The 18,081-nt window shown below is 43.3% G+C and overlaps 1 protein-coding gene across 6 annotated transcripts in view; it reads left to right on the top strand.

Moving 5' to 3' along the window:
- Window positions 1-18,081, top strand: part of palmdb (palmdelphin b) — a 136,190-nt gene that overhangs the window by 60,014 nt on the left and 58,095 nt on the right. For all 6 annotated transcript variants that reach the window (XM_063065035.1, XM_063065036.1, XM_063065034.1 and 3 more), the window contains exon 2: window positions 9,948-9,993. In XM_063065035.1, coding sequence (XP_062921105.1) covers window positions 9,949-9,993 — 45 coding nt within the window. In that variant the 5' untranslated portion in view covers window position 9,948. The remainder of the gene's footprint in view (window positions 1-9,947; window positions 9,994-18,081) is intronic.

Genomic DNA, 18,081 nt, shown 5'->3' with positions numbered 1-18,081 from the left:
ACCTTTTTCCACCATCAAAGTTCAAAGTATATTTATTATCAAAGTACATGTATGTCACCATATAAAGCCCTGAGATTCATTTTCTTGTGGGCATACTCAATAAATCCATGATAGAATACCTTCGTCTTGATAGCAGAAGTGAGAAGAGAGCGTGATCTAGGGGATGGGGGTTCTCTGATGATGGATGTTGCTTTCCTGCTACATCGCTTCGTGTAGATGTGCTCAATGTTGTGGTGGACTTTATCTGTGATGCACTGGGCCGTATCCATTAATTTCTGTAGTGTTTTCTGTTCAACGGCATTGGTGTTTCCATACTAGGCTGTGATACTGAAAGCCAATATACTCTCCACCACACATCTATAGAGGTTTGTCAAAGTTTTAGATGTTATGGTAGACAGATAACAGTTTACCAGCATTCCTGTTATTGAGCATCGGCGGTATAATCAAGATGACTGAGCAACCAATCAGACTGAAGAATTCTTACAGGACAACAAACCAGGAAGCAAAAAAAAAAGCACAATGTCTTCCAAGCATGTTGCAGGCCCTCAAATTTAAAAAATGGAAGTTACAAGAAATAGTAAAATATAACTAGTTACTACATTTGTGTTTGGAATGATGGTAACACTGTCAATATAACATAGAATTGCTAACATCTTCTGGAATAGATATATACACAGTTAAACTCAGCAATGCAACAGCTAGTAGGATTGAGTCTCCACATACCATTTGGTGAGAAGGAGTAGGGAGTATTGATCTCTTCCTCTCAGTGGCATCTTCATAGGTAAATACATTTAAAAATAAAATATCTTCTTAGGAATAGAGAGTTTGCTGAGAGGTAATTATTGTTTATTGCACCCTTCCCTGCTTAAAACACATAAAAGAGAATTTAACAATTTTAAGCTATTGTATATTATGAAAACTTCATGGTCAACTTACTGGTCCCTCAAGATTATGAGAAAGCAAAGAAGCTACACGATCTCTTTCCCAAAGGAAATCCAGGGAGTTGATGCCTTCAATTTTTTGTATTTCCTGGTCAAAATGTATAATTTTGTTCTTGGAATATGATGTCAATTCCACACTCCAATCATAGTGAATTATGGTAGATTCAATCTCTTTATTTCATAAAACCAGGGCCAAAATGGTCAATGTTGCCCAATCCGCCGCAGTGACAATAAATCACATGCCTCATTTTTCATCTGCTGACATTGAGAGAAGCAGACAATTTGTCTCAAATTCAAGTTACTCCAGAGAGAAAAAAAATTATATTTCAATCAGTTTGGATGCCTCATGCTTGACAAGATGTAGAGTTTGTATGAGAAGTAGCAGATGGAGGTCAACCCGGAAAAGTGTGAAGTTATTCTCTTTTGGAAGGTTAAATTTGAAGGCAGAATACAGGGTTAAAGGCAGGATTCTTAGCAGTGTGGAGAGGCAGAGAGATCTTGGGGGTCCTCCAAAGTTGCCATGAAATTTGATGGGGTTGTTAAGAAACTTTATGGTGTGTTGACCTTCAATAGTCTAGGGATTGCACTCAAGTGCTGCAAGGTAATATTGCAGCTCTATAAAACACAGATTAGACCACCCTTGGAATACTGTGTTCAATTCTGGTTGCTTATTACAGGAAGAACATAGAAGCTTTAGAGAGTTTGAAGAGGAGGTTTATCAGAATGCTGCCTGGACTAGGGTGCATATCTTTACGCGGATAGGTTGAGCAAGCTAAGGCCTTTCCCTTTGGAGTAAAGAAGGATGAGAGGTGTCTTGACAAAGGTGTACAAGATGATAAGAGGATAGATTGACTGACTAGCCAGAGACTTTTTTCCCCAGGGTGGAAATGGCTAATCGTAGTATAATTTTAAGATGTTTGGAGGTAAGTATAAGGGTGATGTTAGAGTTAAGTATTTTACACAGAGATTGGTGAGTGAGTGGTGGTGATAGATGCAGGTACTATAGAAACATTTAAGAAGCTCTTAGATAGGCACATGGACGATAGAGAAATGGAGGGCTATGTAGGAAGAAATGGTTAGATTGATTTTTGAGTATGTTAACTGGTTGGCACCACATCATGGGCAAAAGGGCCTGTACTGTGCTGTAATGACCTATGTTCTATATTCAACCTGTTTGTCTATTGATCTGCTTTTCTGGGAAGCAGAGGTCCAGACTTCATGATAGATTCCAGAACAGATGGTGTGCATTAATAATGGGATCATAGGGGTTAGAGAAAGTGTCAGCAAATAATTCATATTGCCTCAATAATGAATCACAAAGGGTAAGAGATGCCATTACGGGGGATATGGAACTGGAACCTAATGAGGTTTTTTCTTTGCAACATGGTTATCTTTGTACTGCTCTGGGACCATACAATATACAAATATACTGTCGCGTGAGTAACGTATCAGGAAGTGGGAATTGGGGGCAGGAAATAGATCATTTAGACACGTTTCAAGATAGCAGTTAATTGACTATTTGTCCAGAAGGCAGTGCTTATGTTGCTCCTGGATCCTGATGAGGGTGACAGATGCAATAAACACTGCACTGTTCTTCACATTGTTAAATTTCAATGCCATTGCTCAAGTCCTCCAGACAAGTCCTAATCTGAACATGATGCAAACAGCAATGGAATGCAGCCAGAAAGTGCTGACATATCTGGCTCTGCTACGGATTTGGATACTGTGAATCACTCTACAGGGAACTGTGTGTGTTCTGACTTAAATAACACAACTACATCAGCGGCGGTTTGAACTTCCGGCTATCAACAACAGGGAGAGAGGGAGGGAAGGAAGCCAAAAGAAAGAAAGATTGAATGAAAGAAAAAGACAATAAGAGAAATAGAGGAGAAACTTCACAGATATAAAGACAGACTTGCATTTATATAATATATTTTATATCCCATTTAACACATCCCAAAGCACTTCTCAATTAATAAAGTGCCTTTGAAGTGGTGTATAGGAAACATAGCAACCTGTTTGCACCCAGCAAATTCCAGAAACAATGTGACACTGACCACATGATGGGGATTTTTTTAGTCTTATTATGATAACCACTGAGGTTCAGTGAGACTACAACTAGAGTTCATAGGTTAAGGGTGAAAGGTGAAATATTTAAGGGGCACCTGAGGAGAAACTTCTTCAATTAGAGCAGGGGTTCCCAAACTTTTTTTTATGTCATAGACCAATACCATTAAGCAAGGCGTCCATTGATCCCAGGCTGGGAACCCCTGATTTAGAGGGTGGTGTGAGTGTGGAATGAGCTGCCAGTAAGGTGTGGATGCAGGTCAATTGCAGCAGTTGAGAGAAGTGTGGGTAAGAACATGGATGGGAGGGGAATGGAGGGCTAGTTCCCAAGTGTGGGTTGATAGGAACTAGGCTGAATAACAGTTGTCTCCATTCAAATGAACGGAGGCACTAACCTACCTCAAGCTGTTAGAGTAGATTTACAATTTTGTCCTTTGTCGTTTGCAACCCCAAGAAAGCAGTGCAAGTGCTGAATAGCCTATTTCTGTGCTGTAGTGTTCTACAACTCTAATACCTCCATGATTAACCATAGGGTTTGGGCACAAGAGATACCCAAGAGATGTGATATTACTCTAAAATACCATAAAATCTTTTACATCCACCTGGGAGAACGGATGGGGTCTTAATGTAACATCTCCTCCCAGATGATAGATTCTAACTCAGACTTAGTGGTGCATAAAACCTTCTGTGCACAGTATAATGATGTAAGCATTCTCATAAGAAGCTGCCATGTCTCACAGACCAGGTACAGAGACAATAACGAATCTTTGCCAGCCTTTTCTCAACCCCACTTTCTCAGGGATGCAAGTGGCAAAGGTGAAAGATGTAAAGCAGGGAGAAATCTACTCTAAGAGCCTGAAGCAGAGTAGTGCCTTCAGTCATTTGAATAAAAACAATACAGGACTTTTAACTGCAATTGTTGAATTTAGTTTCGTGTTTCCGAATGTCAATGACATTCAAAAATATTGAAATATCTAAGCAACACTCACAACACGCTGGAGGAACTCAGCAGGTCAGGCAGCATCCGTGGAAGCGATGGGTCGACGTTTCGGGCCGGAACCCTTTGTCAGGACTGTAGAGGGAAGGGGCAGGGGCCCTATAAAGAAGGTGGGGGGAGGGTGGGAAGGACAAGGCTGGTAGGTTCCAGGTGAAAAACCAGTAAGGGGAAAGATAGAAGGGTGGGGGAGGGGAGGCAGGGAGGTGATAGGCAGGAAAGGTGAAGAAAGAATAGGGGAAAACACAATGGGTAGTAGAAGGAGGCGGGACCATGAGGGAGGTGGTAGGCAGCTGGGGGAGGGGGCAGAGTGAAATAGGGATAGGGGAAGGGAGAGGGAGGGAATTACCGGAAGTAGGAGAATTCTATGTTCATACCAAGGGGCTGGAGACTACCTGGACAGTATATGAGGTGTTGCTCCTCCAACCTGAGTTTAGCCTCATCATGGCAGTAGAGGAGGCCATGTATGGACATATCTGAATGAGAGTGGGAAGCAGAATTGAAGTGGGTGGCTACTGGGAGATCCTGTCTGTTTTGGCGGAAGGAGCGGAGGTGCTTGACGAAGCGGTCCCCCAATCTGCGTCGGGTTTCACCGATGTAGAGGAGGCCGCACCGGGAGCACCGGATGCAATAGATGACCCCAACAGACTCACAAGTGAAGTGTTGCCTCACTTGGAAGTACTGTTTAGGGCCCTGAATGGTGGCAAGAGAGGAGGTGTAGGGACAGGTTTAGCGCTTGCACTTACAGGGATAAGTGCCAGGTGGGAGATCCGTGGGGAGGGACCGATCCCTGCGGAAGGCGGAGAGGGGTGGAGAGGGAAAGATGTGCTTAGTGGTAGGGTCCTGTTGAAGGTGGCGGAAGTTACGGAAGATAATGTGTTGGATCCGGAGGCTAGTGGGGTGGTAGGAGAGGACAAGGGAAACTCTGTCCCTGTTGTGGTGGTGGGAGGATGGGGTGAGGGCCGAAGTGCGGGAAATGTAGGAGATGCGGGTGAGGGCATCATTGATGACAGCAGAAGGGAAACCACAATCCTTAAAGAAAGAGGACATTTGAGATATCCTGGAATGGAAAACCTCATCCTCGGAGCAGATGCGGCGGAGACGGAGGAATTGGGAATAGGGAATGGCATTTTTGCATGTGGCGGGGTGGGAAGAGGTATAGTCGAGGTAGTTATGAGAGTCAGTAGGCTTGTAGAAGATGTCAGTGGACAGTCTGTCTCCAGAGATGAAGACCGAGAGATCGAGAAAGGGGAGAGAAGTGTCCGAGATAGACCAAGTGAATTTGAGGGCTGGGTGGAAGTTTGAAGTAAAGTCAATGAAATTGACGAGCTCAACATGGGTGCAGGAAGCAGCACCAATGTAGTCGTCAGTGTACCGAAGGAAAAGTTGGGGAGCAGTACCAGAATAGGTTTGGAGCACAGACTGTTCCACATAACCAACAAAGAGGCAGGCATAGCTAGGGCCCATGCGAGTTCCCATAGCTACACCCTTGTTCTGAAGAAAGTGGGAAGAGTCAAAAGAGAAGTTATTGAGTGAGAGTACCAGTTCCGCCAACCGGAGGAGGGTAGTGGTGGTGGGGAACTGGTGAGGGCTATTATCCAGAAAGTAGCGGAGGCTTTGAGGCCTCCTTCATGTGGAATGTATTGTATAGGGATTGGACACCCCAGCATCTGCAGATTATTTTGTGTTTACGATTGAAATATCTAATAGGTTTGACAGTCATATAAGCCAAAACACATGCACGGTACAGTGGCCTGTTAGCGGAGTGGTTAGCACAGAGCTTTACAGTACAGGCGACCTGACCCTGCCTGTAAGGAGTTTATACATTCTCCCCATGACCGCATGGGTTTCCTCCAGGTGCTCCGGTTTTCTCCCACAGGCTAGACTGTCCAGACACACGGTGTGTTAATTGGTCTTTATAAATTGACCCATGATTAGGCTAGAATTAAAATTGGGGTATCGCTGGGCAGTGCAGCTCGAAGGGGCAGCAAGGACTATTCCATGCTGTATCTCAAAAAAAAACATGCCTTAGATAGTTGTCAATGCTTTGTCATCTATTTCATGCCTAAGGTTTGTTCTGAAACACCTCTCATCCCTCTTCCTCAAACGTCGTCACTGAGCAGGAGCTTGCCACTGAGAGTAAAACTAACTGCTACGAAGTTACTCAAATGGGGAAAGTGGAAAAACGTGACTGAAAACAACTTAGTCCAGAAATCAGCCATGGTTAGAGGCATCTATCACATCAATGACAGCAAAACCAAAATCATCGTCTGGAGGATATAAACAGAGTAAATACTTAATGTGTAAAGATTAGCTTTATAGGCCTCATGGGCATTGAAATATTGTAATATACAGTGAAATACATTGTGTGCAGCAATGACCAACATAGGATGTGCTGGGGGCAGCTGAAAGTGTCAAAATTCAAAGTACATATATGTCACTATATACAACCGTGAGATTCATTTTCTTGAGAGCATACTGAATGAATCCGTAATAGAATCAATGAAAGACCGCACCAAATGGAGTGTTCAACCAGCGTGCACAAGACAACAAACCGCACAATTATATAAAGAAAGAAATAATAATAATAGATAAAAAGCAATAAATATTGAGAATATAAGATGAAGCGTCCTTGAAGGTGAGTCCATAAGTTGTGGGAGCATTTCAATGATGGGGCAAGTGAAGTTGAATCAAGATTATCCCTTTTGGTTCAAGAGTCTGATGGTTGAGGGAGTGCCGCCATGCTTCCTCCTCAAACGTAGCATGCCCACAACTTATCGACCCTAACTGTACATATTTGGAGTGTGGGAAGAACCACTCTAGGGCTCTTCCCTAGAGAACCCGGATGAAACCCACGTGGTCATGAGGAGAACATACAGGTTCCTTACAGGCAGTGGCAGGGATCGAACCATGCTCTGGTAGCTGGCACTGTAAAGTGTTCCGCTAATCGCTACACTACCATGCTGCTCTACCTTTGGGTTAAAGCCAAAAATAAAACCGTTATCAGGGTAAATGAACAAAATGTGGACTTAGAAACAATAGACAATAGGTGCAGGATTAAGCCATTCGGCCCTTCCAGCCAACACCGCCATTCATGGTGATTATGGCTGATCCACTATCAGTATCCAGTTCCTGCCTTATCCCCATAACCTTTGATTCCGCTATCTTTAAGAGCTCTATCCATCTCTTTCTTGAAAGCATCCAGAGACTTGGCCCCCACTGCCTTCTGGAGCAGAGCATTCCACATATCCACCTCTCTCTGGGTGAAAAAGTTTTTCCTCAACTCAGCAATTATTTACTCGATAACGTTTGCAGTCTGATAACGTGTTTAAAAAAGACATTTTAATTTTGATCATTACACTTACCAAACAGCATTTTTTTTTTTGCAGAGACAAAGTCCTTTGATCAAGAATAAACCAAAAGGTTATTGTTTGTGATTCTAAATTAAGTTGATGATTCACCATCAGACAGTGTTGAGCCACATGGCCAAAGAAGGTCTCTCTTATGTTGAGGCATGTAATTGATCAATGTCAGCATTATAAACATGGCTGATTGCATTATACAAGAAACTGATCTGTTGCCGAGGAAGAGCAGACACTCTGACATCAGACTGCTTAGAATACTGGCAACGACCAATGTCTTCTGCAACATCTCCTTTCTATACGAAGTTAATAATGAGTAAAGATTCTGACACAGTGCAATTGGCCACAGTACTCTGAGCTGGCGTCAGGCAGAAGAAGGGATGGAAAATGTAATTCCAATACCAATCACCCCATCTGGCCAATCGCTGATGCTACTTAGAGTTCAGCAGCCACCAGACGCTCACACCTCCTCACATTCCCAGCAGATTGATGTGGGCATCTCACCAGCAGCATGAAAATAAGGAACAGGCTGCAGGTGGTTAATCGGAAAACGATAAGGATCCTTCAGTCTCAGATCTTGAAATTCCCCAATCGCCCCCACTGCCGTGCACCACTACAGTCTCAACACTTCAAAAATACATTGTTAGCTGTAACTTTTGCTCTTTCTGGGATGTGAATATCACTGCACAGATACTTCACAATTTACAAAATCAGGTTCGGATTTACTTATCACCTACATCGAAACATATAGTGAAATGCTTTATTTGCATTGGCAACAGACACACCCAAAAATGTGCTAGGGGAAGCCCACAAATATTGCCACACATTCCAGGCCAAAATAGCATGCCTACCATGCTTACTCTCACAACTTCCCTCAATTCCCAACAACCCCCCCTAGATTCTACTGCTCTGCTACACACAAGAGGCAATGTATTTTGCCCAGTTAACCCACTAAGTGGCAGAGCATTGGGAGGAAACTGGAGAACCCAAAGAAAATTCACAAAGTCACAGCAAGAACATGTAAACTCCACATAGACAGCATCAGAGGTCTGGATTCTACATGGATTACAGGAGCTGTGAAGCAGCTTCTCTACCAACTGTATCTCTGTACCATCAAAGAATTAGAAACATAGAACCATAGAAAATCTACAGCACAATACAGGCCCTTCGGCCTACAAAACTGTGCCAAACATGTCCTTACCTTAGAACTATCTAGGCTTACCCATAGCCCTCTATTTTTCTAAGCTCCATGTACATATCCAGGAGTCTCTTAAAAGACCCTATCATTTCCACCTCCATCACCGCCGCCGACAGCCCATTCCACGCACTCACCACTCTCTGCGTAAAAAAACTTACCCCTGACATCTCCTCTGTACCTACTTCCAAGCACCTTAAAATATGCCCTCTCATGCTAGCCATTTCAGCCCTGGGGAAAAGCCTCTGACTACCCACACAATCAATGCCTCTCATTAACTTATACACCTCTATCAGGTCACCTCTCATCCTCCGTTGCTCCAAGGAGAAAAGGCCGAGTTCATTCAACCTATTCCCATAAGGCAAGCTCCCCAATCCAGGCAACATCCTTGTAAATCTCCTCTGCACCCTTTCTATGGTTTCCACGTCGTTCCTGTAGTGAGGCGACCAGAATTGAGCACAGTACTCCAAGTGGGGTCTGACCAGGGTCCTATATAGCTGCAACATTACCTCTCGGCTCTTAAGCTGAATCCCATGGTTGATGAAGACCAATACATCATATGCCTTCTTAACGCAGAGTCAACCTGCGCAGCAGCTTTGAGTGTCCTATGGACTCAAACTCCAAGATCCCTCTGATCCTCCACACTGCCAAGAGTCTTACCATTAATGCTGTATTCTGCCATCATATTTGACCTACCAAAATGCACCATCTGACACTTATCTGGGCTGAACTCCATCTGCCACTTCTCAGCCTAGTTTTGCATCATATCAATGTCCCGCTGTATCTTCTGACAGCCCTCCACACTATCCACAACAACCCCAACCTTTGCGTCATCAGCAGATTTACTAACCCATCCCTCCACTTCCTCATCCAGGTCATTTCTAAAAATCACGAAGAGTAGGAGTCCCAGAACAATTGAGGAATTCTTTTATAAAACTCATTTTTTTCTTTCATTCTGAACCTCTGAAATATACCCACTTTATATCTTTAATATTAGTTGTACATGTTAACTGTTCAGTAGCATTCTGCATTTTTGGTTCTTATTGCAGACATGCAATCTTTTTTTATCTGTAAGAAACTGTATTTTCTCTGAATGCTGGATAGCAGGAAGCTGCCTCACCTCCTGAAACAATTGAACAAAAGGAATTCTGGGCCAAGGAGAACATATGGTCTGTCACTCAAATGTGACAGTCAGGCCAGCAATCTGCTTCTGCAACCTTCATCGCATGTGCCTGTCTGAGTCAGGCCAGTACCATCATCTGCTGGGAGACGTCCTGACAAGCCAGGAATATTCTCCACCCCAGCTGTAGCACACGCCTGCACTCGCGTCTCCCTCTCCTGCTCATGTTCGCCAGCCATCTACTTTTGCTCTTTCTGTTTTGATTTAGGATGGACGAGACTTACCTACTAAAGGAAAGACTACAAGCCATCACTGTAAGTCCTCTAAATTTGCCTTTTGTGTAATCCAATCTGTGTATTGTTTGTAAGTATGCGTGAAGGACACTTTCAGGTCAAAGTCTCCAAGGATCTTCAACTTCAGTTAAGTATTCCTTTCTGGCAAGAATTAGTTAATTAAAGACTCGCGATGTTTATATCAAAATATTCCCCGCATTTGATCTCTCCCTGTACAGTGGTAGAATTGTATATTTTCATTGTTGGATTAAATAACCATTGAAGTCAAAAAATTAAGAATTGAAATCTACAAGAGAGTGTAGCAGAGGCGTATGTCCCTGCAAATGATTTTTAAAGTATCTGTTTTCATGTGATGTCAGAGTCTAAGGGCAGGCTATTTTCTTCTAGTTGAGACTAAAGCCTGATGCCACATCAATCTAATTATAACGTTTCTCTCTATGCCATGATGACATTCTTGTAATAACCATGGTCTAAAAGATTTTTATTGTGATTTTTCAAAATATGTTACAGCAATAGGAAGACAGATGTTATACATGGCTGACAGGATACCTCCTCAAAGTATTTCTATTAGTTTGGATCTCATTTAGAGATCTACATAGTTAAAATATTTGAAAATATATTTGCTATGTATTAATAATAGTTAAGATAACTGCATTTGCCATAATTACTTGCAATTGGAAATGATTATTCTTGAGTGTCTACTGAATAATATATTAATGACAGCCAATAATTTGATCATAAGATTTAAAACTTAATTTAGAAATTGACACATCATTACATTATCCAGTCTCTAAGCCCAGAAAAAAAATGTTGTACTGTATTTGTACAGAAGTGTCAAGCATTAAACTTCTTTGGAAAATGAGGAAATAAATTACTTTTGCATTGTTTCAAAAATAACAAATTTTCTTTGAGATACTGATCTAAAGTTTTAATGCCAGTTAAAGGTTAATTTTAATTAAAGGGTATTTTAAGAGCCTCTTAGATAGGTACATGGAGCTCAGAGAAATAGAGCGCTAGGAAAATTCTAGGCAGTTTCTCGAGTAGGTTACATGGTCAGCATAACGTGGGCCGAAGGGCCTGTAATATACTGTAGATTTTCTATGTTAATGTCTCACAATTGTTTTATCTACCTGAACCTGTACAGAAAACTTCGCAATAATGTTAGCAGTCCAGCAACAAACAATTATCACATAAGAGAATAAAACCCCAGTTTTGAATGAACCATATCTTAAATATCAAAGGATTTATAGATTTGCAAAAATAATTGAAAAGGAAACAGTATTAGAAGACTGGAAGACAGCTAAGGTTGTTCTGTTACTAAAAAGAAAGAGGTGGAACAAATCCTGAAAATTGCAAACAAAATTGATTACATCAGTTAGTTGATTTTTTTTTACTAAAAGATGTAATCAACTGAAATTCAGAAACCAAAAATATATCAAAGAATCGCCAACACAAATTTCTAAGAGGAAGATCACATTCAATCAAGCTTATTGAAATCTTTGAAAGGTCAGGACCAACGTACGCAGGCAACAATAATGCAGCAGCTGCATTTCATTTGGATTTTGAAAAGGACTTTGATAAGGGAAAGCAATAGGCGGTTCAGAACATGTGAAGTCAAGGAACAGGTGCCTATTAGTAAACCACAAAAGAGAAACCAGAAGGTAAATTGTTTGGATAGCTACTCATAATGGTAAAATGTGTCAGGTGGTTTTCTATTGGAAGTGTGGTGGGACCACAATCACTCAAAATTTATATTGATGATTCATACTCAAGAATCAATGCATAAACCTCACAATCTGCAAAGGTGTTCACCTCCAGGAGTTTAGTTTTTCACTTATATATATGGTCATTTATTTTTTTACAATCTAGACATCACTGGGATATATTGTGCATCATTTATTGCCCTAGAACAGGTAGGCTGAGCTGTCCTTTTACATGGAGAAAATAAAAGCTGGGTAAAGGTATGTCAATAATGTATGGGTGGGAGGGTACTGTAACACAGACCCAATGACAATGAAACAGAAAGCGTCTAAGTCAGGATGCTGTGTAATTTGAAGCTGACCATGTGAGTGGTGGTGTCCCCATGTGACTGGCGTACTTAGCCCTTGTTGGCGCGTGGCCAAGTGGTTAAGGCATTGGTCTAGTGATCTGAAGGTCGCTAGCTCGAGCCTCAGCTGAGGCAGCGTGTTGTGTCCTTGAGCAAGGCACTTAACCACACATTGCTCTGCGACGACACCAGCGCCAAGTTGTATCGGCCCTAGTGCCCTTCCCTTGGACAACATCTATGGCGTGAAGAGGGGAGACTTGCAGCATGGGCAACTGCCGGTCTTCCATACAACCTTGTCCAGGCCTGCGCCCTGGAAAACTTACAAGGTGCAAATCCATGGTCTCACGAGACTAACGGATGCCTACTTAGCCTTAGGTCCCACAACACAGGGTTCAAGAACAATTATTACCCTTCAACCATCAAACTCATGAAACAGCGTGAATAACCTCACTCACCTCAACTCTGAATTGACTCCAGAACCTGTGCACTGACTTTCAAGGACAATGCAAATATGGAAATTATTTATTTCCTTATTTCTTATTTGCACAGTTTATCGATTTTTGCACATTGTTTGCGAGTAGTTTTTCATTGATTTTATTGTATTTCTCAGTTCTACTGTAAATGCCTGCAAAAACCTCAAGATAGTATGCGGTGACATATAACACAAACATGAGGAAAACTGCAGATGCTAGAATTTCAAGCAATACACATAAAAGTTGCAGGTGAACACAGCAGACCAGGCAGCATCTCTAGGAAGAGGTACAGTCAACGTTTTGGGCCGAGACCCTTCGTCAGGACTAACTGAAAGAAGAGCTAGTAAGAGATTTGAAAGTGGGAGAGGGAACGGGAGATCTGAAATGATAGGAGAAGACAGGAGGGGGAGGGATGGAACCAAGAGCTGGACAGTTGGTTGGCAAAAGGGATATGAGAGGATCATGGGACAGGAGGCCTAGGGAGAAATTCCATGTCCCATTGCCATTCTGATATGTCTATCCACGGCCTCCTCTACTGTAAAGATGAAGCCACACTCAGGTTGGAGGAACAACACCTTATATTCCGTCTGGGTAGCCTCCAACCTGCTGGCATGAACATTGACTTCTCAAACTTCCACTAATGCCCAACCTCCCCCTCGTACCCCATCTGTTACTTATTTTTATACACACATTCTTTCTCTCACTCTCCTTTTTCTCCCTCTGTCCCTCTGAATATACCCCTTGCCCATCCTCTGGGTTCCCCCCCCCCTTTCCTTCTCCCTGGGCCTCCTGTCCCATGATCCTCTCGTATCCCTTTTGCCAATCACCTGTCCAGCACTTGGCTCCATCCCTCCCCCTTTGTGTCATCTGCAAACTTACCAACCCACCCTTCTACCCCCACATCCAGGTCGTTAATAAAAATCATGAAAAGTAGAGGTCCCAGAACCGATCCTTGTGGGACACCACTAGTCACAACCCTCCAGTCTGAATATACTCCCTCCACCATGACCCTCTGCCTTCTGCAGGCAAGCCAATTCTGAATCCACCTGGCCAAACTTCCCTGGATCCCATGCCTTCTGTCTTTCTGAATAAGCCTACCGTGTGGAACCTTGTCAAATGCCTTACTAAAATCCACGTAGATCACATCCACTGCACTACCCTCATCTATATGCCTGGTCACCTCCTCAAAGAACTCTATCAGGCTTATTAGACACAATCTGCCCTTCACAAAGCCATGCTGACTGTCCCTGATTAGACCATGATTCTCCAAATGCCCGTTGATCCTATCTCTAAGAATCTTTTCCAACAGCTTTCCCACCACAGGCGTAAGGCTCACTGGTCTATAATTACCCGGACTATCCCTACTACCTTTTTTGAACAAGGGGACAGCATTCGCCTCCCTCCAATCCTCCGGTACCATTCCCGTGGACAACGAGGACATAAAGATCTTAGCCAGAGGCTCAGCAATCTCTTCCCTCGCCTCGTGGAGCAGCCTGGGGAATATTCCGTCAGGCCCCGGGGACTTATCCATCCTAATGTATTTTAACAACTCCAACACCACCTCTCCCTGAATATCAACATGCTCCAGAACATCAACCTCACTCATATTGTCCTCACCGTCATCAAGTTCCCTCTCATTGGTGAATACCGAAGAGAAGTATTCATTGAGGACCTCGCTCACTTCCACAGCCTCCAGGCACATTTCCCACCTTTATCTCTAATCGGTCCTACCTTCACTCCTGTCATCCTTTCTTTCTTCACATAATTGAAGAATGCCTTGGAGTTTTCCTTTACCCTATTCGCCAAAGTCTTCTCATGCCCGCTTCTTATTCTTCTCAGCCCCTTCTTAAGCTCCTTTCTTGCTACCCTATATTCCTCAATAGACCCATCTGATATTTGCTTCCTAATGCTCATATATGCTGCCTTCTTCCACTTGACTAGATTTTCCACCTCACTTGTCACCCATGGTTCCTTCACCCTACCATTCTTTATCTTCCTCACCGGGACAAATTTATCCCTAACATCCTGCAAAAGATCCCTAAACATCGACCACATGTCCATAGTACATTTCCCTGCTAAAACATCATCTCAATTCACACCCGTAAGTTCTAACTTTATAGCCTCATAATTTGCCCTTCCCCAATTAAAAATTTTCCTGTCCTCTCTGATTCTATCCTTTTCCATGACAATGCTGAAGGCCAGCGAGTGGTGGTCACTGTTCCCCAGATGCTCACCCACTGAGAGATCTATGACCTGACCTGGTTCGTTACCTAATACTAGATCTAGTATGGCATTCCCCCAGTTGGCCTGTCAACATACCGTGACAGGAATCCATCTTGGACACACTTCACAAACTCTGCCCCGTCCAAACCCTTGGAACTAATCAGGTGCCAATCAATATTAGGCAAGTTAAAGTCACCCCTGATAACAACGCTGTTATTTTTTGCACCTTTCCAAAATCTGCCTCCCAATCTGCTCCTCAGTATCTCTGGGAGCCTATAGAATACTCCCAATAGAGTAACTGCTCCCTTCCTGTTCCAGACTTCCACCCATACTGACTCAAAAGAGGATCCTGCTACATTACCACCCTTTCTGTAGCTGTAATTGTATCCCTGACCAGTAATGCCACCCCTCCTCCCCTTTTCCCCCTCTCTATCCCTTTTAAGAATCCATTCCTGCCCTGGTGCCAGCCAGGTCTCTGTAATGGCCACTACATCATAATTCCATGTATGTATCCAAGCTCTCAGTTCATCACCTTTGTTCCTGATGCTTCTTGCACTGAAGTACACGCACTTTAGCCCTTCTGCCTTCCTACTTTTACACCCTTTATTCTGCTTCTCTTTCCTCAAAGCCTCTCTATATGTTAGATCTGGCTTTACTCCATGCACTTCTTTCACTGCCCTATCGCTCCAGGTCCCATCTCCCTTGCAAATTAGTTTAAACCCTCCCGAACCATGCTAGCAAACCTACCTGCAAGGATATTGCTCCCCCTCGAGTTCAGGTGCAACCCATCCAGTCTGTACAGGTCCCACCTTCCCCAGAAGAGATCCCAATGATCTAAAAATCTAAAACCCTGCTCCCTGCACCAACTCCTCAGCCACGCATTCAACTGCCATCTCCTCCAATTCTTACCATCACTATCACGTAGCACTGGCAGCAATCCTGAGAACGTCACCCTTGAGGTCCTGTTCTTCAGTCTTCTGCCTAGTTCCCGAAACTCACACTTCAGGACCTCATCCCTCTTCCTGCCTATGTCGTTGGTCCCAACATGTATCACGACTTCTGGTTGCTTTCCCTCTCATACCAGGATGTCGTGCACCCGGTCAGAGACATCCCGGACCCTGGCACCCGGGAGGCAACAAACCATGCGGGTGTCCTTCTCATGTCCACAAAATCTCCTGTCTGCTCCCCTGACTATAGAGTCCCCAATGACGATAGCTCTCCTCTTCTCTGTCCCACCCTTCAGCACCACAGGGTCAGACTCAGTGCCAGAGGCCCTGCCACCGTGGCTCACACCTGGTTGGTCATCCCCGCCAACAGTATCCAGGACGGTAAACTTATTATTCAGGGGAATGGCTACAGGGGTGCTCTGCACGACCTGTCTATTAACCTTCGCTTTCCCCCCGCTGACTGTCACCCGAAGACCTGCTTCCGGCAGCCTAGAATATGAGGGATAGGTGTTTAGATTTTCTTGCGAGAGATAGTCTGGTACTTCTGTAATGTAAATATTGTCCCTGAAGGTTGGATAGGTTCTGCTGCATGCAGACACGAACTGCTTCTATTTCTGAGAAATTGCGAATAGAATTAAACATTGTGGAATCATCAGCATATGTTGCCACTTCTGATTTTATAGTGAAAGGAAGGTTATTATTGAAGCATCCAAAAACAGTTGGGCATAGGACACAGCCTCAAGGACACCCTGAAATGATGCTGTAAATGATCCCCTTCAGCAACCATCCTTTGTTTAAGCTCTGGCTCCAACTATTAGAGCAGTTTCCCCTTGATTCTAATTAATGTCATATTTACTAGGACACCTGATGCCACTCCCAGCCAAATGCTGCCTTATTGCCATGGGCACTTATCTTGCCCATCCCTGAAATTCTGTTGTCTGGGTCCGTATTTGGACCCAAGGCTTTGATGAAGTTGGAAGCTCAATATTTTTGGCTAAGCCCAAACTGGACATCAGTAAGCAGGTTTCATTTAAAAGCAGAGTCATAAAAACTTTTCATCAGCTCGTTCATTGCTGAGAGAAGACAGATTGAGCAGTAATTTGCTGCAATAGATTTGTCCTGCATTTTGCCAGGTAGGTATGGTTTTGTCAGGTAGGTATGGTTACCATGGTCCACATTGTCAGGTAGGATGAGTACAATGGAAGAAGAATATAATAAATTACTGAATTATGTGGAAAATATTATAGAATGAGGCTGTCCATTTGCCCTTACAGGCCTTTGTCAGCATTTATGGTCTATGCAAACTTCCTGCCTTCCATCTTCACATAGTCCTCTTCACAATTCCATTTATTCTTTTCTTTTCAATCATACAACTAACTGACTCATAAATATGCCTATACTTTCTTTTTATTCATTAAAGTATTGTTGCTTTTACCAGTGAGTCAGTATATAATTGCCGATCCCTGGGGTGGTGGTGAGCTGCCTCTTTGAACTGTTCCAGATATGGAAGTGTGGAGATTACCATCGATGTTGTTCCAGGATCTTTGCCCAGCAATGTTGAAGCAACGGCAATATGCTTCCAAGCCAGCATTGTGTGCGGCCTGGAGGGCAACTTCCTGCTGGTGATGTTCCCATGCTGTTGCTGCTTTTGTCCTCTTTGCGGGTTTGAAAGATGCTGTCTGATGCTCCTTGGTGATTTGCTGCTGTGCATCTGTAGATGCTGTAAACTGCTCCTACTGTGTTTCGGCAGTGGACTCATAGAAACAGAACGTAGAAAACCTACAGCACAATACAGGCCCCTTGGCCCACAAAGCTGTGCCGAACACGTATTAACCTGAGAAATTACCTAGGGTTACCCATAGCCCTCTACTTTTCTGAGCTCTACATACCTGTCCAGGAGTCTCTTAAAATACTCTATTGTATCCGCACCCACCACTGTCGCCGGCAGCCCATTCTACGCACTCACCACTCTCTGCATAAAAAACTTACCCCTGATATCTCCTCTGTACTTACTTCCAAGCACCTTAAAACTGTGCCCTCTCATGCTAGCCATTTCAGCCCTGGGAAAAAGCCTCTGACTATCCAGACGATCAATGGCTCAAGTCAGTGAATTGATGTGGATGGGGTGTCTATGAAGCATCGAATGCTGTATGTCTCCAATGGGTCTTTGTACAGTTCACAGTACTCCAGTTGTGTTCCACAGTATTCCACCTAAAAGTCAATATATGTAAACCTCAACTTTGCAATTCTATCACTCTTGATATGAAACCCAAAAAACAATTTTGCCTTTTCCATTGCTGTATTAACAAACATCTCCACCTATAGTGATTAGTATATCCTATCTATCTCTATACTTCACATTAGTTCTGACTGTTGAGAATTTAGTTTCCTTTCTTTGGTACCTCTGTTATCAAACACA

The sequence above is a fragment of the Mobula hypostoma genome, chromosome 12, assembly GCF_963921235.1.
Source record: "Mobula hypostoma chromosome 12, sMobHyp1.1, whole genome shotgun sequence".
Classification (NCBI taxonomy): Eukaryota; Metazoa; Chordata; class Chondrichthyes; order Myliobatiformes; family Myliobatidae; genus Mobula; species Mobula hypostoma.
Note: the sequence above shows the minus strand (reverse complement) of the source record. Positions and strands in the feature narration are given on the sequence as shown.